This window comes from Chionomys nivalis, chromosome 19 (genome assembly GCF_950005125.1).
Source record: "Chionomys nivalis chromosome 19, mChiNiv1.1, whole genome shotgun sequence".
Taxonomy (NCBI): domain Eukaryota; kingdom Metazoa; phylum Chordata; class Mammalia; order Rodentia; family Cricetidae; genus Chionomys; species Chionomys nivalis.
In genome coordinates, this window is record NC_080104.1 from 26,901,378 (window position 1) to 26,926,672 (window position 25,295).

At 37.3% G+C, this 25,295-nt stretch overlaps 1 protein-coding gene across 6 annotated transcripts in view; it reads right to left on the reverse strand.

Moving 5' to 3' along the window:
* Nucleotides 1-25,295, reverse strand: part of Phf3 (PHD finger protein 3) — a 72,757-nt gene that overhangs the window by 37,858 nt on the left and 9,604 nt on the right. For 3 of the 6 annotated variants that reach the window (XM_057794650.1, XM_057794649.1, XM_057794651.1), the window contains exons 2-3: nucleotides 22,609-22,877; nucleotides 3,461-3,622 (exon numbers count right to left, since the gene is read on the reverse strand). In XM_057794650.1, coding sequence (XP_057650633.1) covers nucleotides 3,461-3,622; nucleotides 22,609-22,852 — 406 coding nt within the window. In that variant the 5' untranslated portion in view covers nucleotides 22,853-22,877. Of the gene's footprint in view, nucleotides 1-3,460; nucleotides 3,623-4,452; nucleotides 4,649-22,608; nucleotides 22,878-25,295 lie in introns of those variants that run through there. The other 3 variants (XM_057794654.1, XM_057794653.1, XM_057794655.1) reach the window with 3 other exon arrangements.

The following is a 25,295-nucleotide window of genomic DNA, read 5'->3' on the forward strand; positions in this document are numbered from 1 at the left end:
CTAGAGTAAGAAAGGGTTTTTCCTGACTAGTAATGTCACAGTTAAGGAGTATAAATACAAGACACTGATGATAGTTGTGAGACAAAGATAATTTACATATACTGAAAGTTTTGAGATATTCCCATCAGCTATCTTCACAGGGTACCAAAATATGCCAATATACTAGAGAAATAATTCTGTTGAGAGGTTTCTCAAAGAACAAGTAACACTCAGTTCATAAATTCAGCTCACACACTTACAAGCTCCCAGTGTTTGTTCACTGAAGCATGAGCAAGAGTCAAGAGTCAAAGATCTTTAGAAATATGGGATTGTACACGTATTACTCCTCTGTTCCAGCATTCCCAATCTCCTTCCACACCTCTTGGAAACACTGACTTGTGACTTAGTGACCCTTACCACTTTCTCTCACTGTGTTGCTGTGATAGCAGGCACTTGCTCTACTTCTGAAACAAGTACAGCGACAAAACGACTTCTGTCCTTTCAGCTAGCAGTCCTACTCACTAGCTCAAGAAAACTCCACCTAATGCTGTGAATCTTGCTGGCAGAAGCCAGTGACAAACCCTGTGATATACAAATTCTCTGTATATTTGAAGTTTGCTTAGCTCTTTGACTTCTTGCAATTCCTAAATAAAACATATTTACAAAATGAGGGAAGGAAGGTTTCTAAATGAAAAAGACTAAAACTCCTTTTCTCTTTTAAAGCAAAATGGAGAAAACAAACTATTAAAGGAAATGAGACACTTTAAAACATTTTGATTATCTTCCTAAAGACAAAAGGTATCAGCACTTAAGGACAAAAGCTAATAATATACACTAAAAAAAAAGAAGAATGCATCCTTACTATCAGAGCCATTCCCCAAACAAAACAAAGACATATTTGAGCATGAGCACAGAAAAGTCATAGGAAAATAAAACAATTTCAAAAGATTAAGTAAAAAAGATAACATAGGAAAATGTAAGGAAAGAAAATGAAAGGCCAGTATCCTTTATCAGATGTACATTCCAGAAAGCAAGAGTTGACAAATGAAAATGAGTAAAGGAAATTTAGAAAAACTCCCAGGAGTGAACAATAGTTTCCAGACTCTGAAGCTAATCAGTGTTAGGTAACTTTAATAAACAAAACATACCAAACACCAAGATTTCATGTTATGAAATTTTTTTTTAAATATAGTGGGAAAGAGATTCTACAAGCTTCCCACATATAGCAATACAACACACACCGAAACACAAACAAAGCAGAGAAAAACATCTTAATAAGTAAGTGAATGGAATCACTTTCAAATCACTTCCTTTGGTAATTTGTCCTTGCTAACATGAATTATTCCCCACCCATGCCCATGAAAGCAACCCGAATTAAATGCTGTGGATACACAAATAGAAACATTAAAGTAGGAAAAAGAGTAGGCAAGAAGAAGTATTTCCAGCAACAGAAAGGACTAAGATGATGATGATGATGATGATCATGATGATGATGATGATGATAGTGGGGGAGGTGACTAATGTGTAACATATATATGAGCATTTATGAAATTCTGAAAAATATTTTTAAGTATACATACATAGTTTAAATAAAAGTATAGTTTAAATAAAAGTTTCCATCCCAGAACCAAAGACAATCTAACAAAACCCCTAACACAAGGTCTGAGAATCCCTTTTTTGAGTTGTTAGGGTTGTCCGGGAGACTTCCAGAACATTATAGCCTACTGTTACTACCTTGGGTTACCTCCCAGAGGAAGGTAGGTCCCTATTGCTGAAGGTGTACCATACACTTGAGACATAGGGTCCAGAGGCCCCTGAGCTAGAACTGGCCTGAACACCTCTTCTCTGAGGACCAGCTTTCATGATAGCAGATGGTGCTGTGCAAGCTTCTGAAGGAGGGAACAAGGAACCAATAGTACTACCCAGTTATGACAGCTATGAGCCACATCAACGACCAGCATAGCACATAACTTTAAGGATGCAGTACTGGCACACACAATTTGGTAGTAACAAACAGCTCTCTAACTGGTCTTAAGACTCAGTTAACAAGCCGGGCGGTGGTGGTGCACGCCTTTAATCCCAGCACTCGGGAGGCAGAGGCAGGCGGATCTCTGTGAGTTCGAGACCAGCCTGGTCTACAAGAGCTAGTTCCAGGACAGGCTCCAAAACCACAGAGAAACCCTGTCTCGAAAAACCAAAAAAAAAAAAAAAAAAAAAGACTCAGTTAACAAGAAGGTAATTATGTCTGGTACTAAAAATCTCAGAGCTAGTTAGTGAAGCCAAGGATCTTGCAGCAGAACCTACAACCACCACTTTACAAAAAAAAAACAGCATCATTCTTAATTACATTCTAAGTATGTGACTTTATATCCACAGATAAGTGTGGCACTCATGCCTCAAGTAACCTTCTCTTTGTAACAAATGAGGACCACAACAGAACACTGCAACCAAACAAAACAGTCGCAGAACCCAGTCCCAATGGTTACACTTACAAAAGAACTGTGTCACTTAAGGCTCAGGAATCATTGCAGAAGAGGGGGAGGAAAAACTCTAAGAGCCCAAAGATCTGGGAGTTTGTTCTAAGATTGCAATCCTAGTAATATCAGAAGCTACAACCATAAAAATCTTGTGAATATGACTGACTAAAGATGAGCTGAACAAGGGCAACAACAACAGACATGCTAATATAGACAGGGGCAAGTGCAAGAGGCCTCAACCTCAACAAACAATTATGAACAAGTGAAAATGCTGAAAATCAGAGAAATAGTCTTCCCCAGGTAAGAGCAACAATTGCTTATCCAATACCAAATGGTCAGCCCTGAAATACTATACAGACTGAGCATGAGGTATTTGTATATTTAGGAACACACACATATATATCAATCAATGAAAAAGATGCCATGAATTTGAAAGAGATCAAGGAGGGCTATATGGAAGTTTGGATAGAGGAATGGGAAGGGAGAAATGCTATTAAAATCTCAAAAAAAACCAATAATTTAAAAACACACCACAGAGCCTGGCGGTGGTGGCGCACGCCTTTAATTCTAGCACTCAGGAGGCAGAGGCAGGCGGATCTCTGTGAGTTTGAGGCCAGCCTGGTCTACAAGAGCTAGTTCCAGGACAGGAACCAAAAAGCTACAGAGAAACCCTGTCTCGAAAAAAATCAAAAACAAAAAAAAAAAAAAAAAAAAAAAAAACACCACCACAAAATACATTTTGAAAAACAATCTTTCAAGCCAGACATGACTAGAATACTTCCTTAATTTTAGTCTTGGAAAATGGAGTTAACAAGATAGGAAGTTCAGAGCAAGCCTTAGCTTCACAGGGTGTCCGAAATCAACCTGGGCTGTTAAGAGACCATATTGATCAGCTGGTTGGTAGGTAGATAGGTAGGTGGATGGATAATCTGCTTAGCAAGTGTGTAACCTAACACATGTTTTATGCATCTGACTTTCTAGCTTAACCTCTTGGGGAGGATTACCTTGTGCCATTAAACGAGGTGATTTTCTTGGTGATCTCACTGAATTGTCTTCTACTCTGTCCCTCAAGTTCCTGTTAGGTAAAATCAATTCTTCTTCATCAATGGTATCATTACCACTTTCTTTAACAACTCCTTCATCCATAATATCGTCAAGACCAACAACTAGAAAGAGACAAAAACAAAAATTAATTTTAAAAATATTGGGTGTGTTATAAATTTAAAAGCAGTACAATGGGGAAAATCAAAGTATTTTAATGTGATACTGAATAGTCATAAAAATCTAAGTCTATTGATAATCTATGTGATACTGTAACTAGCAAACACCCACATCAATTCCATCTGACAAATGTCTACCTGTGAGACTCAGAGAATTAGCAATAACCTTTTCCAATTTGAGCTCAACTACGGCTCTATTATCATCTGCTTGCCCCTTGAGACTGCCATAGGCAACTATACCTGGAATACTCAATTATCTCAATTCTATTGAGGTAGTAAAAAAAGTGTCTATCTTGAGACGTTATGCTGCATAAGTGAGAATGATACAGGTAACTTATAGATGGTTAAGTAATAAGGAAGGAAGAGCAGACAGAAAAAGAAAATGAAAGCTGTACTCCCTTTCCAATGGAGAGGAAAGCAGTGGGTATTTGTAGTTCAACAATTAAATTACTTTCCCCTAACCAGTAAGACAAAGTCATTTACTCAGGAGAGGATGGAAAAGGTCTGGGATCACTAAAGAAAATATTAACAGTATTCACATTGTTACTAAGTTTATTTCTGTACAGAACAAATGCCACCTTAACAAGTCAATGTGTATAAATAATCTTAAAACCACACTTGCTGAAATCTTGTACAAAGAATGTTTCTATTTTCATTAAATGGCTTGGATGTAAATTCCTGGCAAAACACGCACATGAAATGTGATTACGGCATTTAACCTGTCTACTAGTTTCCTCTATCTCTGAAAGGAGAGTAACAGTACCTGTCCTACCTACCTCACAGGGTTGTTGTGAGGATCAAGTGGGATGATGTATGAAAACTCACTCTGTAAACTTTAGAGTACTATACAAATGTTAGTTATTATCTTCATCCTAGGGGTTAGAAGGAACCTCAAGAAGTTATCTAGTCCTCATCTTTGTATCCAAGTAGAAGAACTTCATTTAAAAGAGCTCAACAAGATAGTGGTCTATCCTAAAATTTAAAGAGAACAAAATTCTTAATAAATATACTTTCAAATAACACAATCTTTTTGAAGAGCAATTCAGCAATGAATAGATTCACAAAACTGCTTCAACCCTTTCCCCAAAAACCACAAAAGAAAAAAAAAGAGGAAAAGAATGAATTGAGAAGAAAATGTTGGCCAGAAAACATCTAATCTTTGTTCAAGAAGTCATATAGACGAAATGCATAACCATACACATTTAGACAGGGAAAAAAAGACTGACAAGATACAGATGAAAATATAACAATGGTAGTATTAATTCTTCTCTATAAAAGGTAAGGCTTTACCTTTAATCTAATCCAATTATCTTAATACAAAGCATGCATTATAGAATGTAACACAGACTCCTAGCATCAATTATCTCTAACAGTTAAGGTGGATAAGGAATAGTTGATAGTCTAGTTTCTTAATCTTTCCTATACTTTCTGTCAGCAAATGTCTACAGTAAGCACATGCCTTATATTGCAATCAGGAGAAAAAAAAGGGAGGGGAACAATCTGGAAAAGTAAAACTGTCCAAGAGAATAGAAAAGGCTAATTAATGGTTGGGGAGATTTAGTAACTCAAATCCACAGGCTAATTAATGAGTTTTACATATTGTGAATGCGTATGTAAATACCACAGCACAAAAGTGTGTGGGTCAGAAGACAACTTACAGCAATTCATTCTCTTAACCCACAATTTAAGTGCCTGGGATTTTAAACTGAGGTCTTCGGGCTTGGCAGCAAGAACCCTTATTTGCCATTTCTCACTGGCCTTAATCTGCAGTTTTTTAAGACTAGTTGCTTATAATCCTTTTGAAAAGCCATTAACAGTACCTCCCTTGCTACATTTGTCTCCTTACCTACTTACTATACTAATAAAAATGCTTATTTGACTCAGCAAGTCTTTGAGCTAGAGTTAAATGTGATGATGAAACTGAAAGGGGATACAAAGGTAAGTACATTTATCAGCATTACTTATATCCCTATTTATATTTAGGAACATAATAGTAAGAAAAAAAATCTAATTTACTACGAAGAAGTTAATTTAATGTATGTTATGTACAATTTGATAAAGCCAAACTGGCATGTTCATACATATCTCACTGAGAGACTCCTGTCTCAAAAACAAGATTAATGGCTCCTGAAGGATAACAATGAGGGTGATCTTGGGCCTCTACACACATAAACAAGCATACTTGAGAGCTGAATCACAAAGGTTTTTAATTTTTTTAAATTAGGGAATCAAGTGACATACCACAAGGTAAGTATAAATAGAAGAACTTGTTTAAAATGTGAAGCATAAAAACAAACAAATAATCTGGAAAAATAAAAAGATTTGAGTGAGACATATGAACCAGACAACAAGTGAAAAAATATTCCAGAAAAGCAGGTCAATTAAATTAAATGTCATTGACAGATGAAAGAAAAGATAAATGATAGCTACTAGTGTGACCTTAAGGAGTGGTAATAGTGATCTAGACTCAAAGGAGAAATACTTTGATAAAAGGGACAGAAAAGCGAAATATAGATGCTGAAACAAAAATAAATTCAAAATAACATGTACTGACAATGAAATTCAATAATAAAGGCCCCACACTTCAATTCTTCCAAGTATAGAAAGGGAAAAGAAAAGACAGGTATATTATGTCATATAACTGCAAACCATATTTATGGAAAACATGGAAAATCTAATTTTAAAAATACCATCTTAAAACAAATTTCATGAAATGAATATCTAAATATAGAACATCACAAGAAAAGCTAACAATGAACCAAAGGGCAATTTTTTACCCTACTAAACAACATTATGAAACTGAGGAATATACAAAAATACACATTGAAATTTTTTATTTCAGTTTGTACCCGCCCCATGCATCTAAAAGCATGGACGCAAGAGATACATATATTCACGGGTCAATTCTAGAATGCCTAATGATGGGATAAACACTCTTAACTGGCAGTCTTTTGGAGAGGGATGTAGGGAATACTTAAGGGCTCTTTCATTTTATTTTTATTATTCAGGCTTTTCTTTTCTGCTAAGATAGATCATGTGGAGATCAATGTCCTAATTCATTTGAACAGCCTCCCTGTTATAATGCTAACTCACAAGTAAAAAGTTGTAAATTATTATAAAAATGTAAGAACTCTAGGCATGACAAAATTATTAATTTACAGCAAATTACCTTAAATGAATGAGTTAACCAACCACCTCTTTCCATATGCTTTTGTTACAATGTATTTTACTTGGCCATGATCTTCAAAAAGCTGACCACTACACGTCTCCCTGAATACTGCTACTATTTGTTGTTTCTCGTTTTGGTATGTGTATGCACACCTGTGCGCAGAGGCCAGAAAAAAAGGTCAGCAGTTTTATCTTCCTTACGCTTTTTTACATTATTATGGAGCCAGTGTTTCTCATTGAAGCTGGAGATAGCCAAAACAGCCAGTTTCTCTACAATGGCAGGACTGCAAGCCCTGGGGATCCTTTTTTCTCTGTCTTCTCAGAACTTGGGTTATTGGTGCACATCATTGCAGCCAGCTTTTTAAAAAGCTTGCCCTACCTACCTACCTACCTACCTACCTACCTACCTACCTACCTACCTACCTACCTACCTACCTATCATCTACTGATCTATCATCCATCCATCAATCTACTTATCATCCATCTATCATTTACCTACCTACCTACCTACCTACCTACCTACCTACCTACCTACCTATACCTACCTACCTGTTTGTGTACTAGAGGTGATGACCATGTGTATTGCCTGGCCCACATATGGAGATCTAAAGACAAATAATGTGGCTTTCAGGAATCAAACACAAGCAATCAGCATTGGTATCAAGCATCTTTAAGCTCTGAGCTACCTCACCAGCCCAACCCAGCTTTTTATGTAAATTCTGTGGATTTGTGGTGGTTTGAATGAGAAAGGTTCCCATAAGCTCCTGTACTTGAGGATTTGGTTCCCAGAAGATGGTGCGACTTGGATGTGTTCTGGAGGGGTGGCCTGCTAATGGAAGTATGTCACCCAAAGCAGGTTTTGAGGCTTTTTAGACTCTGGCCATGTCCAGCTTGCTCTGCTCTGTGTTTACATCTGAAGGTTGAAATCTCAACTTCTGTGCCTCTGCGATGCTTGCCACTACCCTAACATAATCTATCCTTATTGCCCTGGAACTCAATAAACTCTTCCTTCTGTAAATTGCTTAGGTCATGGTGCTTTACCATAGACAGAAAAATAACAGGATCAAAAATACTGAATCAGTCAGGTTTTCATGCTTGCAGGGCACACTACCAAATGACACACTTCCACAGCCTCCAAACATTCTTTTTAATAGAACACACTCAAATAATCTCTTTCACTATGTAAGAAAAACTAGACTTTTGCAGGTAGACTAGGGGACAGGTAGGGTTGGGAACAGGAGAGATCAAGTAGAGAGGAGGGAGAAACAACTGGAATGGGGGTAGGCATTTTGGGGATGAAGTTGAAACCTAGTACAATGGAAACTCCATGAAATCCACAAAAGTAACCCTAGCAAAGACTCCCTGTAATGGAGGACACAGAGCCGAACCAGCCATCTAAGGTAATCAGGCAAGGCATCAAGTGGAGGGATTGGGACACCAAACCAGCCACAAAAACCTTTGACTTCGTTTGTCCTGCCTGCAGTGTCCTGGGATCGGAGCCTAGCAGAATTAGAGACCAGAGAAACTTCATCCACAGCTGATGGGAGCAGACACAGAGTCCCACAGTCAAATATTAGGCAGAGTGTGGGGAGTCCTACAGAGAAGGAAGAGGAGGGATAGGAGGAACCAGAGGGGTGAGAGAGCACCATATAAACATGGTCCACAGATCAACTAACTGACTGGGAACCATAGGGACTTGCAAAGATCAGGGAGTCCATTGGGTTCTGACCTAGGTCCTCTACATGTATGTCTGTTATTGCTGAGTAATTTGGAGTTCTTATGGGATTCCGAACAGTGGAAGCTAGGGCTGTTTCTGATTCTTCCACCTACTGTTTTCTTCCTATTGGGTTGCCTCATCCAAACATGATATTATGGGGTATGTCTGATCTTATTATAGCTTGTTATGCTGTTTGGCTGATGTCCCTACAAGGCCTGCTCCTTTCTGAGGGAACTGCAGTCATGATGTAACATATAAGTGAATGAAAAAGAAAGAGAGGAACTGAGGGAAGGAGGGAGGGAGAGAGGGCTGGGGGAGGGAGAAAGGAAGCAAGCAAGCAAGCAAGGCAGGAAAAACTCTATTATCTTACAATTATACTTAGAAGCTACATGAGGGCAGAACTTGTACCAACTATCGCTGCACCCTCCAGCACTTTAAACAGCACAACACTTGACAGATATACAGCATTTTAAAAGTGAGCAAATAGTACAGAATCAACTACTTATTGTAAACCTTAATTAAACCTAAAGTAAACCTTAATTCCTTACATAGACTTTCCAACCATGCAGTATACTGCTAATGCTTAGGATGTTCTTTAATAAGAATCAAGCTGCCATAAAATAGGAATAAGCTTTTAAATTTAAAGACTCAGCCTCTTATTGAAACATAAACTGTTTTTATTCATTGAATAAATGAGTCAGTTCCCAATTAGATTCTTCTGTAACTGCTGTAGCTTGGATCGTAGTTGGTTCCCTACTGTCCATGTATCAGATGCTTGGTCTCCAGGAGGCTCTAAGGAGAGGCCGGAGAAATTGAAGAGGTGGAGCCTGGTGGAAGGTCTTCAGGTAATTTTGAGGGTGTTCTTGAAAGGTGTTTGGGGATGAAGGTCCCTTCCTCAGCCCACTCCCCCAAAACGTGAACTAAGCTCTTTTGCTACAGCAGACGACATGCTGCTTCCCACATCTGAAAGTAAAGGTGTCAACTGACTGGACTGAAACTGAAACCTACAAAACTGTTAGCCCATAGGGAAAAAAAAAAAAACTGTTAGCCCAAATAAAACTTCCCTGTGCTATTTGGTTACCTAAGACATTTGCTATAGTGACAAAAAGTGGACTAACATACACTTTAACATAAATGAAAGAAAACAGAGACAAACAAGAAAGGCTTCTTCAAACTTCTTAAGGAAATGTATTCTTCCCCTAGAAAGCTACCACCACACCCCAGGAAGGAACTTTGGTGGTTGTACACATACAACTAAATAAAACATAAACTTCATAAGGGTATTAATTTGTGCCTAAGCCTTCTGACAGAGTATCAATGTCTAAACAGTTGCAGAAGTATACACTATTCAATCTTAAGGACTAATGGGCACAAAACATCACAGATTCCAATTATCTACGTCAAGAACTTACAACCTTCATGTTCAGCTAGAGTTAGTCAGCTTAATCAATAGAAATAAAAGAACTCTACTAAATAAATTACAGAAGTGTTGGATAGTCCTTTGCAGAATTCAGAGTTAGGATGCTAAAAGTTTAGAAACACAAATTAGAAGTCACAGAGACAAGAAAAAAAGCCACTCTCTCAATAAAAAAAAAAAAAGACAATTAGTATTTTTTAGAACGCATGTCTAGAAACTAAATCCTCTTTAAAAACTACAAGGAAAAGATTAAAGACAGGAGTGTAAAAAAGGACATTCTAACAGTATTTTAGATCCAGAGTCCTCGTGACAAAAGGGATAATAGTAGCACCCTCCCCATGGTGTCAGATATAAACTCTCAAACTGCTAATTAAATGCTAATTTTGTCCCTTTCAGAAGTCTCAATAGGAATTGTATACTACCTTGTAGGTGATGAGCAAAATTTTAATTTCACTAAAAAATGCCAGCAAATAAACACAAATTAAAATAACCAATGGTTACAACTGATGCCAACAAGCACTGCCAAAGAATGAAACGCACTAAAGGAAAAAACCTAATGAGAAACAGAGTATTTCATGTTGGCAAAGTTATGGTTTTATGATGGCATGTCATCTTAAGTCCTAAGAAGAGATTTATCTCTTATTACCTTAACCTGGTAATCAAACTTAACATAAAGAGTTTCACAATCAAGCACAGTAAGATTTCTGACATTATATATTAACTACAAAGCCTTACACATGAAGAAGTCTTTTAAATATGTTTATCCTTAACTCTAATCAAGCTTTTAATTCTCACTTCCAATTTGGAGGAAATAAAGAACAGAACAAGCCAGGTGACCTAATCACCATGCACAAACACATAAATGTGTGTGTATAAACTTTTAAAAGTCTATGTCAAGTATTAAGCAAAATATATGAAGTCTGTATACATTGAAATCATACTGTAATATCAATTTTATAGAATCCCTTATATAGCACTTTTTAAAAGATGTGTTTTATTTTTAATTCTGTGTATGATTGTGTGTCTGTGTGTTTGTTCATATAAGTGTAGTGTCCTCAGAGGCAATGTAGCTTAAGATGCCCTGGAGCTGAAGTTACAGGCAGTTATGAGCTGCTGCCTGACATGGGTGCTGGAACTGAACTCGGGTCCTTGTTGGAGAATATAATTTTAAGATGTGTTGCTCTTGTTTATGCTGTGGAACATTTGCTTAATGATGTAAAGATGTGTTGCTTTTGTTGATGCTGCATTTGTTTAACTCTGTGAAACTGTGATTCTTTGTTTAAAACACCTGATGGTAAAATAATGCACTGAACAGTCAACAGCAAGGCAAGAACAAGGAAAGGTAGGCCTGGCAAGCAGAGAGTATAAATAGAAGGTGAAATGAGGAAGAGGAACAAGATGGAGCAAGGAGAGGACATCAGGGGCCAACCACCCAGCCAGAAACAAAGTAAGAGTGAAAGATATAATTAGAATGAAAAGGAAATAGTCCAGAGGCAAAAGGTAGTTGGGACAATTTAAATTATGAAAAGCTGGCAAGAAATAAGCCAATGACGGGTATTCATAACTAAAAACAAGCCTCTGTGTGTGATTTATTTAGGAGCTGGGTGGTGAGCCCCCAAAAAGACAAGAGTAAAACATGGCACAACAGGCCCTCTAAGAGCAAGTGCTCTCTACTCCCCATACAGCAGCTTTAAAAGTAAACACAAGAAGCTACTTTTCCCAGAAAGTATCTATAAGTAAATAATCAATGACCTAGAAGAAAAACTTGTACTCACCTAAAATATAAAACAAATTAGCTTTCCCAATATTCAATCAAGCTAACTCTAGGACACTTCCTGATGAGAGACACTGAGGATCAGAACCTGCTAGAAAAGAGAAACTGACACCTAAACATACATCTGCCTTCAGTGTTCTGCATTACAGCATTATTAATACACAGTTCTCTATATTTTAAAACTTTATGAACAGTAGACTGTTTATAGTAATAGAATGGGAAGTGACTATTAAGATATATCACATCAAGTGTCTGTATCAATTCACAACAAAGGCTTTAAAACAGTTATTATACTTAAAGATGAGTTAAATATTTTCGTTTTACAAAGCAGGCTAAGTGTTTTAAAATGAGACAGTGTTGTAGGGAGGCCGCTTATTTGTTCCCGGCTGCCCAGACTCAAAATAACCACAAAGAAACTATATTATTTGCAAGACAGGTATTACAAACATAATGGCCTCTTCTATTATGAAAAAGTCTAAGTGGTAAGTGATACCAAAAAAATAAACACCCTTAGTCTGTCCCTTCCAAAAAAGCAACATTTTAGTAATGTGTAGCAAAAGGGGTATGATAGTTAATCCCTATACTCTTAACAACCTGGGAGGTAGAAGCAGAAGAATCAGGAATTCAAGATCATGAGGCTACCTAATGAATTCAAGGCTGTCCTGGTTTACATGAAACCCTGAGCCAAAAAAATGAAGTGAGAGTAACCAAGTAAGTCACTTGACATGGACCTCTGTGCCCAGCCATCACCCCCCCCCCCACACACACACACACACGAATGAAGCCTCAAATAAACAAGCAGTAATGTGAACACCCATCTTCTTCAGGGTTCAACACTACAATAACCTGCTTTCTCCCCTTATGATAAAAAAAGATGCTGGATGCTTACAATCCATTAAGGAAGTGAAAAATAAACAGAAAAGGTATAAAGTCTTAGATAAGTAAAGCAGGGTCAGCTCAGAAAATAAGCCAAGCATTCTAAATACCTTGGGTGACACAGAAGTGGGAAGAGGTATCAGTACACAGAGCACTAGTGAATGGCAGGCAAGCTTGAAGCTACTAGTGACTGCTCAGGATCACTCAGCTCATCTTTTCTGTATCTGGGTACATGTCACTCATAGAGACTGCATTACCCAATCCACCTTACTACAGATGCTGAGTACTATCTAGGCTGTGACCTACAAGATTCACAATGTCAAATGCAGTTGTTTTCACACTAGGGTGAACCTAGCCCTATCTAAAACTGCAGTCAAATATTCTGAGACCACATAACCCAGTAAGTCAGAACCTAGGAAAGAGCAAAGGCTGGAAAACAGTGTTTCTGGAATTAGCAGGAAGGCAGAGAATGTCTAAGCTTGTCAAGTGGATGGAAATCAGGTCATCAGTGAGACTTTCCTTCTTTAAAAATAGGACCTGCCCCTACCAAGACATTACAAAAACCAAGTAGGTACACATCAAGAAGAAAGAAAATGAGCCAAGACAAGGCCCTGAACCAAGAGTCTCCTTCCAGGCCGCTGAGATGCCAGTCCCCACCTCAATCTTTAGTCAGAACCCTTTCCTGTTCAGTGTCCTTAAAAGGCAACATGGGAAAGCACTTAAAGGTTTTTATTATTCACTGTCCTTCCTAACATAAAGAAGTTAATTATGGTGTTTTTAGAACAAGATAAATTCAAGTTCAGAAAAACATCTCATGAATCCTTCACATTTAAAAAAAAAGGGAGGGGGGGACAGGAGAAACAGCTCAGCAGATAAAAACATTTAACACGCAAGCCTGACAACTGGAGTTCAATGCCCAGAAATCACATAAAGGCCGAATGAGAGAACTGGCTCACAAATCTTCAACCATGACCTGTGTACCATGGTACACACATTCACATCACACAAACACTCACACCCACAATGATAAAAAATAAAATAAGAAAATCATAGACTGCCCACCGTTCTGCCTAAGAATACCTATCACCCATATACATGAACACAGGTTCCAAATTCTCTTACTGTTCTTTCTGGGGGAGTAGTTTTATTTGGAGGAGGTGAGGTTTTTTTTGTTTTTTTGTTTTTTGGTGGGGAAGGTTTCAAAACAGGGTTTCTCTGTAGTTTTGGAGCCTGTACTGGAACTAACTCTTATAAACCAGGCTAGCCTCAAACTCAGAGATCTTCCTGCCTCTGCCTCCCAAGTGCTAGGATTAAAGACATGTGCCACCACCGCCTGGCTTGTTTTCTTTTTACTCTGAAGCCCAGGGTGACATCTAATTTGCAACAATCCTCCTGCCTCAGTCACGAGTGCGCTAATATAACAAGCACCAATTTCAGTGTCCATAAACCTTTTTTATCTTTATTACATTTATCTCATGGGGGTGGAGCAAGTAAAGGTCAAAGGAAAACTTGTGCGAGTTTTTTCTCTTCTACCACATGCGTTTGTTATGTAGATTAAACTCAGGTCATTAGGCTTGACCAGTGTACCTTTACCCATGAGCCATCTCACTGACCCCCCAAAAATCTTGTAAATTCCACATTAAAATATATAAATATAAAATTATATAAAATCACCAAACAATTAAATTAGAACATTCTCTCAAAGTAGTATATGCAAATATAATGAACTTACTTAAATTTTCAGTTGAGAGTATGGGCTATAAAAATAAAATTTGGCGAGTTAGAGAGCTAGTTCAAGGGTTAAGGTCAGCACTGTTCTCCCAAGTTCAAACCCTACCAAGTATCTCACAAACACTGGTATCTCAAGCCCCAGAAGGATCTAATCAAGCAGCTGCACCAACATGAAGATACATAAGCATACGAATGATAGTGCACACATGCACACACATGCACACAAGAAACATAGCAGAAAAAAGAATGAGACGAAAGCCAGGTGCTGTGGTGCACATTTGTGACCTAGTATCTGGAAGGCAGATACAGGAGGGCTGTAGGACCAGCAAGCATTATTCCTACTAAAAAGAGTAAGGCTATCAAAATATAGTCATTTTACATAAAACAATTTCAGAATATGTTAATAGTGTCCTTTAAACTAGTATCAGCTGCTGTCCATTCAACACAAGGGGCACTTTTCGCATTTTATTAATGGAGTTGGTATCTAATGTAGTTGTGCAACCACATGAAGAAAAATGTGGTTTTTTTCATCCTGATTTCAAGAGTAGTTACAGGAAATTAGCTTTACCAGGAAAAGGGGGCATACATCAATCAGCACTCAGCAATCTCATCACCTTCGATGGCCTCAGACTTTAACAAATCTCTATGTAAAGGATTTCACGAGTTTTTCTCTAAGCCACATTTAATAACTATCATGATGCACTTACAGCTATGACTTCTGCAGGCAGATTACAAGTCTGTAGCAAAACGTCAGAACTAGGAAACGGTAATATTTGAGAGAAATGGACAGCAAAGCACAGTATTCACACCAGAAACTTTAGCTGAGAATTCGTCTAAGAAGATTCTCCAACTAAACCAATGAAGATGAAATAGAGGGGAATCCAGGGAGAAAAATCAAGGCATAAAAGAACGCCAAAACCCAGCAGGTAGTGCTGTGGAGATAATGATAGCAGGATTCTGCAATGTTATCTTAACAGGAAAAATAATCAAAGATAATCACTCAACGAAAGATGATCAAACACAGGAATTCACTCTATAAGTTACCACTTTAAACTTGAGTTGTAAAACAAAAGTTATGACAAAATTGCATGTCTAATATGAGTCCTCCCCATGGAACCCCTCCCCCCACCCCCCACACAGGGCACATTACAAAGAATCCCAGCGGCTTCTTGGCCCTATCTTCTACAAAGAGAGCAGAGCAAACCTGTAAACAAATGTCCCTAACAACCCCCTTAAATTTTCACAATCTCATCCCCATGTACTTAACTGACAAAAGAAAACAAGAAAAACTTTATTGTCTTGGCAACACTCAAACAGTATATAACCTATACCCAAGAAAAGTTATTTGAAAAATAACTTTAAGATCCATCTTGAGATTAGGCCATACTAGTTAGTCTTCATTAGTCTCATAGTACTGCCTATAAGGGGATATATTGGAAAATATGTTTTTAAAGGTCTGTGTTCAAAATATAATAAAGCCTATGTTCCCTGAAAGTATATTGTTAAAGACTGCCACTTATTAAACATAAAATAAAACTATGGACAGAAATTCTAGGTTAGTTTCTGAGATAATTTTCCCTGAGGCACCAGTCAAGGTTTCTACGCTTTGGTTAGAAGCTGCAGAAGGCCAGATGCAGCACACCTGCTCACTGCCTGGCCTCCTGGTCTCCCACCCTCTTCTTTCTCTGCTTTATTTTTCCAAGATCACTAAGTGCCTACTTCTTTACTGCATATATGAGTAACAGAAATGTTAAGAAGTGTAAAGGGGCTAGGATTTGATTGATTCATAGTTGCTGACAAGATACACAAGACTATCAAGACAAAAGAAAGTCGTCAGTGCTTCTGACCTCTTCCAGTTTCACAGGAGTGACACACAAGTATGCCTGGCGAGATGCCTGCATGCTCAGTGAACTACAGTAAGAAAGTGAAATAATATATGTAGAGCAGTTATGGCTTTTGTAATGAACAGTGAACAAGTCTGCTCTTTGGGATAAAAGATGTGATAATGTACTTTTATTTCATCATTCAAGGTTGTTTGCTGAAATCACAATTCTGAGAAATAATCCAAGATTTTCTGGCATAACAACACAGCTCAGGAACACTCAAGGCCACTGCTACACTATCTTTTCCAACAAATGAATGCTAAATACATAACTGGTCTTACAAAATATACTAAGAGAATTCATCAAGAACTGTTATTTCTATATTAAATGCTAAGCTCCATGATAACTGTGGCAAATTTTGTTTTATTTGCCTTCGTATATTTGTAGCCTAGTACATGGCTAGCACAAAATACACATTCAGCAATGAATACAGCTCAAAATATTTCATATTAAACAAAAACACTGTGCTTAGCAGGCTAAGGTAGGACTGTGACAGTTGCAGGGGCAGTAAGGACAAGGCTAGGCAAACTCTACAAAGCAAAATACTATTCTTAAAAAGATTTTAAAACTAGACAGGCAGGGGTAGCGTGTCTTTAATCCCAGCACTTGGGAGGCAGAGACAGGCGGCTCTTCATGAGTTTGAGGCCAGCCTGGTCTAGGAGACCTAGTTCCAGGATAGCTAGGACTGTTACATAGAGAAACTATATATATATACAAATAATGTGTGTGTATATATACATATATATGTATATATATATATATATAGCTTTAAGTTATGTGTGCATATAAATAAAATCTGTTATACTACACACACACACACACACACACACACACAAGGGTAAGGTTTTTTCTTCTTATAGCTAACTGAATTCTACCTGAAATGATGGTTTGTTTGCCTGACAAAAACCATTTAAGGCAGCTTGCCGCATATCTCTACCCACTGTACTTATTAACTGCACATATTTAAGAGCATTGATTTGCACAAACAACTGAATCACTAGCCAGTTGTTTCATGTCACTCTTCTCCATCTCCCTTTCTAAATCCCAGTCTTTTTTAATTAATTTGTTTATTAAAATTTTCCACCTCTTCCCCTCCTCTCATTTCCCTCCCCCTTCCTCTCCAGTCCTAAGAAAAATCAGGGTGCCCTGCCCTGTGGGAAGTCTAAGGCCCTCCCCTCTCCATCCAGGTCTAGGAAGGTGTGCATCCAAACAGACTAGGCTCCCACAAAGTCAGTACATGCAGTAGAATCAAAACCCAGTGCCATTATCATTGGCTTCCAGTCAGCACTCATTGTCAGCCACATTCAGAGAGTCCGGTCTGATCACATGCTCGTTCAGTCCCAGTCCAGCTGGCCTTGGTGAGCTCCCATTAGAACAGGCACACTGTCTCAGTTGGTGGACGCACCCCTCATGGTCCTGACTTCCTTGCTCATGTTCTCCATCCTTCTGTTCTTCATCTGGACCTTGGGAGCTCAGTCCAGTGCTCCAATGTGGGTCTCTGTCTCTATCTCCATACAGACCCTAATAAATCTCCCTTAAAGCCATAATCTTAAAAACAAATCTAGCCTCTTTATTCTTCTAAAAACAGATTTTAAAACATCATCCTAACTGAAAATAAAACTAAATGAAATTCGAGGAAAAGCTTTAGAGCCCTGATTGAAAGAGTATTCAACTACATAAGCAGCAGAAAACTTAAGATATATTCCAATCTTGACACTGTGGCTTTTTTATTAATGAACTTGGGAAATTAACCATGTAGAAAATCTGTTGATAACTGTTGTGGTTTCCAAGAAATAACCCCTAGAGGCGCATGTGTTTAAACAGTCAGCAGTTGGTAGCACTTTTTGAGTCTGGGAGACTGCAGAACTTTTAAGACTGTAGCTTTGCTGGAGAAAGTACATCACTGGGGTGAGCTATGAGGGTTTAAAATCTCAGCTCTGCTTCCTGTTCTCCTTCTCTGCTTCCTGTGTAGAGCTGACAGATAATAAGCCACCTTCCTACTTTGGCCCTCAACTGCTTGCCACACCTTCCCTACCATCACACACACTGACAATCTAGATCTCTAAACCAAAATAAATCGGTCTTTTCTTCCTTAAATTTTTCTTGGTCCTAATATTTAGCCACAACAATGTAACTGACAGTTACTATGTGCATAGCTACAGCTCGTAAGGTGTCCTAAAGATGTAATAAAGTCATTTAATCACCTCTACACAGTATCTGTGTGCATTAACAAGAAAGCATTAACCTTGGGGCTGGAGAGATGGCTCATAGGCTAAAAGCACTGCCTGCTCTTCCAAAGGTTCTGAGTTCAATTCCCAGCAACCACATGGTGGCTCACAACCACCTGTAATGGGGTCTGGTGCCCTCTTCTGGCCTGCAGACATACATGTATACAGAATATCAAGAATACTGTATACATAATAAATAAATCTTAAAAAAAAAAAGCATTAACCATTTACCAAGTTCCTTCATAGACATCCTCTGTTAAAAAAGAACTAGGAGCTTTTTTCATAAACTACCTCTGCCTATAAGCTCCTTCTGCAAACACTGCCCCAAAACTTTTAAGACTGAAATGACTTTCATGACAAAACAAATACAAAGTAGCAACTAAAAACAAGTTACATGTTTGCCAAGTTTGGTGTCTTGATGGTGAATTTTACATCTAGGATATGATACCTAGATATTCAGTTAAACAATACTAAGTGTTAGGTATTATTTTAAGAGAAGATTAACGTTTAAACTTTGAGTAAAACAGATTTCCCCCTCCGCTTCATTACCTAACAAGGCCTATCTATACCCAAGCACTGACTTGTAAGGAAATAAAAAAATCTTCCCCTAACCTAAACCTGAAGGAGAGAAAACAGGACGGAAACTACTCAGTAGTAAATATTTCTCAATCTGCTATTTAGCATTTCCCCAAACAACTGCGGACTACCTGGCTAATAATCAATTATTTCACAGTAAAACATCATTAAATTTCCTACTTACCATCAAAAGATCTAAAACAAAATAATCCAACATTTGGGGAATATTCACACTACTACTGGAAAAGAAAAATAAATTCAGATAAGAACTACTCTGTCCCTATGACAATAGAATACCATTGTAAAATGGTATATACAGAATACATTAAGAGTTGTTAACAACTTCCACAATTAAATTTTCAGACAAGGAAAATATGACTGTGCAAATCAAAAAAGGAAAACTGTAAAACAAATTTCTAAAAGAGAAAAAACAGAAAAGATGTAAAAAGTAAACAAAAATGATGCTGAATACAAAGAAGGAATATGGTGACATGGAATAAAGTGATGTGAGACTTGTCAACACAAGTCAGTCTCTAAAGGGACCATCATGCACTGTGTACAAGTACTGAATTATCACACTAACCTACGAAGATGCATAATTATTAATAATTTTTTAAAAAAGAAATGGGCAAAAACGGCACTGAAGTATACTACTGCTAAGAAAGCTCACAGTTGCTATGAATCACAACTCTACTCTGCTCAGAAGGAAGCAGCATGAGCAAAGGTTCTGAGGAGACCGGGTCATATGGTTTCCTTAACTGAACTGGAACTCTTGACAATCCTCCTGCCTCATCCTCTCAAATACTGAGATTACAGGCATGAGGTTTCTATAAACAATGAAAATACAATACAAACCACCCAACTGTGTCACTAAAAAAAGAAATCTGCAAACAGCTACAGAAACACCCCAGAGTTCTGTAGAGTAGAGCTAAGTTTACAGAACTATTAAAAAAAAGTCCAAAGTTATAAAATAACCACAGTATACAGCCTTCCTGAGAAATACATACAGGAACATTTCTCTGTTTACCTCCAGTCAAAACCATCAGTAAAAACCTATGGAGTACAAATGTCTGGCTAGGAACCACATCATGTTTACAACAACAACAACAACAACAAAAAGGAACTTATGAATAGCTGGAAAAATTACACTCCACAAAGTATTTTCATTAAGTTACAATAAAATTTCTTCTTTGAAGCTCTCTTAAATATAGTATTATTCCATAATTAAAAATTAAGAAATGTCTTCCATTTTGTAGTCATTAGAAAATAAGAGAGCTTTTGACCAATCCAACTATTTCAAAAGAAAAAAGAAGCGTGAATCAAATCCCCTGACCAACTGGCAAATAATGAAATTTAAACAATCATTAACAGGAGCTTTAACATTACTGTAAGTGTCCCAAAGATTATCTTGCATGTCTTAAAAAGTGCATATACCATACAAATATGGATACAAAAAAATAATTTACTAAAGACCTAAGATAATTACAGCCATCAAATTAATGAGAACATTTCTACTCAAAACAGAATCATTATAAAAATTAATAAATAATTCTCAAAAATAAGTATTTCGATAAAGGAATTTTAAATATTTAACTAGAAATGTTAACACGGAAGTCTTTGTATATCAGTTAAAAACTTTTATATCAGCAAAAATTATCTTTTAAAAAGGTTTTTTAAATAGCCAGTAGAAATATTAGGATTACTAATGAACCAGAATCTTATAAGTACAAACTGTCAAGCAAGATGCTAACCATGCTAATTCCAGATCTCTAAAGCATTATCAGTGGTGACTGATTTATTATTAGTACTTCCAACAAGTGTACAGGTATGAAACGTTTCTCCTGAATGTGCACTAAACCAGCCAATAGTGTGAGGACAAGCAAAGGCTACCAAAGCACTTAACAAAAGATATATTCAACTACACACAAACACAGGCATAAATGTTAAAAAAAAAAAACAAAAAACCTTGCACAACACATACAGAAAACAATTTTAAAGTTTTGAAACATTTGTTAATACAAATAACAAAGTGACCTAAATGATAACACCACACAAAAGGAATCATTTTAGAGATACACCACTAACAGCAATTCAAACACTTCAGTAATAAGGAGTGATTGAAATCAGAGTCCTAGTAATCAGTGTTGAGGTCTTCAGGCAGCATGGTATGAGTCAACAGCAATCCAGACATTCCAAACCTTCAGTTACTATATAAATTTAAAATATTGGACAAAAAAATATTAAAAATAAATAATAAATATACTGAAAGGAGAAAAGAGATCTAAAGTCACTAGCAAACAAATCAGCATCACATAAGTCTGGGAAATACTCTGGGAAACAGTCAGGTGTTCCCCAGTCTTTTTCCCTGACTTTGAGACAGGGTCTTGGTATGCTGCCCAGGTTGGCCACAAACTTAAAAAATCCTCCTCCGTCAGCTTCCTAAGTGCTGAGATTATAAGCATGTACCATTATATGAGCCACTTCTCATCAAGAATACTTTAGCCTAACAGAAAGTTGCTCTCCTTACTACTCTTTCAGCTACTTCAACTACAAATACTAAAGAAGTGCTTTCCAACAGTTCAAGTCACATGAGTGATTTCAAAGGTACAAATAGTCATTTGTTTATAAAAACAGGCTAGGCTTACATCTGACTAGTGGCAGGTTATTTGTCTGGCATGTGCAAGGGCCCGAGTTCAATCTCAGCAAATTAAATAGATAGATGGACAAATAAAAATAAATGCCAGCAAAAAAAGTAAGACAGGCACAGAAATCCTCCACTCAGGCAAAAGGATTTCATGAGCCCAGAAGGTAGAGGCCAGCTTGAGGCATTTCTTGAGACCCACATTCATAAAATAACTCTGTAAAAAATTAGGCAAAATTTTCATAATTTAACCAAATGTCTTCAAAATATTGCTTTAACATATAATCAAGAAGTTAATGAAATAGTTTGCAATCTTCTTTCATATCAAATATCTAAAATTTAATGTACATTTTATAGCACATCTCAACAAGAACTAAGTTAGTTTGGGGTAATAATTATGTATGGCTAGTGGTTACTGTACAGGACAGCACAGACCTAGAGTTCTCTGTCTGGTTTTGAAACACATGTACAAAATATATCTGTAATTCTAGCCAAGAAAACTATGAAAGCTGAAGGCTTATATCAAGTCAATCCTTGTTCCTGACTCTAGCAGGCCAAAGGTGACAGTGTGTCCTATTTGCCAGACAAACTCTATTTCTAGCATGAGTTCCAATTTTCACAAGTTATGAGGACGTAATTGTTAACAGAAACCCCTTTAATCCTTATAAACATTCTATCTTATATGACAATTTACACGGTCACTTTACCTAGATCTATGATACCCTTGAAAACAACTCTATACACTGCATGGAAGAAAGCCTAGCTGAAACTCTCTAATTCTGATGCCTGGAAGAGACTCTACATGTAAAGAAAAGAACCCTAAATTCACTACGCTCATGTTTAAAAAAGAAAAGGAAAAAAGGATGCTGCTGAAAAGTCTTTATTTTAAATTGCAGACTTAAAAAAAAAAGTAAGAATTACCTGTTGAACAAGGCATCTGGAAATTGGGATCATTGCTATCCAAAACAGGCAAACAGAACTGGTTACTTGCAGATCCTAGCATAGGATCCTTATCGCTGAGCATGTTCTTCAGCGAGTCCTCTAAGACATTTTGACTTGAACTAAAATCCTCACAGACTTCATTCTCCAGGTTGGATCCTAGAAATAGGGCATCATCTAAGTGTTCAGTAGGAATTAAATGATTAAATGTATCAACTATATCCATGAAGACTTCTGTGTGTCTTTCAACCCTATAGAAAGACAAAAAAAATACCATAAGAAATAAAGCTATCAATTGAAAATCACCTAATACCAAATTATTTTAATAGTTTTGAATCTAAGAACACACTTCTGAATCTGTTTTTTTTTAAAAAAAAAAAAACCTTCACTATTTTTTAGAATAAACATTTGGAAATGTGGAACAAATCTTTACTGAATGACCTTTCTTCATGCATGTAGAACATTATTTTACCAGAAACCCTACCAAATGCTTACTCAATTCATTATTAGAAAAATAATTATATAGCTCATTAATTTGACATATCTGAAAGAATTACATGGTTTAAACCATAAAACTGCATGTTTTTAACCATAACATTTTGATAAAAATAATCAAACAATGCTTTTACAGTAAGTTCACATAAAAGAGCTAAAATTCAATTATTTAAATTATGGTCCCATAACTACTAGAAACCACAAATAGCCTTGTTTTATTTACAAAGCATTTAAATTATTCACATACAACAAAACGAAACAAGGTTTTTTTTTCCTGTAGAATCAAAGAAACTATTAACTACACCCAACAAATGACAAGTCTGCACATGCACACAAAGTTGTGCACATATACACACATCCTCTGAGGATCTTCTTTTAAGAGAAAACAAGGTAAAGAACAAGAAAACAATCACATCACATATGTAATTTATTTTAGTGAGTTATGTGTGGTTTACACAGATGTTGAATTAGTCTACTTGAACTGTACCTACACACCACTATCATTAAGCAAAAGATATTTCATGCTTTCAAGATGTAGTAATTATCAAAGACTAAATTATTTTTATGAATGGTTTTAGGTAAAAAGTGAACTAGTTAAAAAACCGCACTGATCACCTAGAATATCTTGTACTCTGTATTTTCAGAATTTTACAATAACTCCAAATCTACCAAATTTTCTTAACAAGGCTTAAGCTCTTTCTCCTTAAAAATGAGAAGGAAAGCTAGGTGTGACGCTGCACACCTACAATCCCAGAATTCACGAGGATCAGGAGCTTGAGACCAGTCTGGGTCACATGCTAAGATACTATCGTAAGAAAGGGAGGTAGTATGGAGTTCCCACATATAACTACTGGATCTAAAATGTCCAGATATTATATGCAATACTTTGGAGAGCATTTTATCCAAATGTGTATAACTTAATCCTCAATGAAAAACAGGATCAGATAATATGCTTGCTTTACAAGGAAAATGTGTTTAAATAATTTAAAGGTCTTCCTCAACGTTATCCAGTTCCATAGTCAATGCATAATACCTATTCACCCTCAATACTGTGAGCTTAAGAACTGGAAAGACTTGGCTCACTGAAGGCTATTGAAAAACGATTTCCCAGCAAATTAGTGATTGCCAGGGGATAAAGACAAGGAAGATGACTCTGAAGAATAAAGGAAAACTATAAGGAATGGTGGGATGTCTTAATTATTAATTACTAATCTTAATTATTGCAATAGTTTCAGAAATATCCCATCACTCTTCAAATGGAAGATGACCATGAGTTCAAGTCAGCCTTGGCTTACAGAAAGAGGAGTTTGAAGTCAGCCTGGGTCAATAAGGCCCTGTCTCAACTTATTTTCCCCTGCCAAAAATAAGCAATTAAGAAAGAAAGAAAGAAAGAAAGAAAGAAAGAAAGAAAGAAAGAAAGAAAGAAAGAAAGAAAGAAGGAGGGAGGGAGGGAGGGAGGGAGGGAGGGAGGGAGGGAGGGAGGGAGGGAGGGAGGGAGGGAGGGAGGACGGACGGGAGGAAGAGGGGGAGGAAGAAAAGAAAGAATGAAAGTAAGAAACAAAGAAGGAAAGGATGGGAGAGAGGGAAGAGGAGAGGGAAGGGGAGGGGAGGGGAAGGGAGGGGGAAAGGGGATAGAGAAGGGAAGGGGAAAGGGAAGGGGAAGGAAAGGGGAAAGGGAAGGGGAAGGAAAGGAGAAAGGAACAGAAAGGAAAGGGAAAAAGAGGAAAGGAAAGAGCAAAGGAAAGGAAAGAGGAAAGAAAAAAGAAAATAAGAAGAAAAAATAAGGAAGAAAGGAGGAAAGGCCAGGGGAGAGAGGGGGAGGAGAGGGGAAGGGGAAGGGGGAAGGGGGGGAAGGACGGGAAAGAAGGGGGAAGGGGAAGAAGGGGGAAGGGGAAGAAGGGGGAAGGAAGAAGGGGAAAGAAGGGGGGAGGGGAGGGGAGGGGAAGGGAGGGAAGGGGAGGGGAGGGGAGGAAGCAATTAAGCATACTGATTGAACTCTTTAAAATAGGTAAACTTTCCAATATGGCTCTTTAATCCAAACGGTGTGACTTCGTGTTTCCCTAGATTTAGAAAGCATTATGAAGGAAAAAAGATTCTATGATCAAAAGCTGAGAAAGACTGGGTATAATAAGGTTGCATTTCTTTAACAATATTTTCTTCTTTAGTCGTCTAAC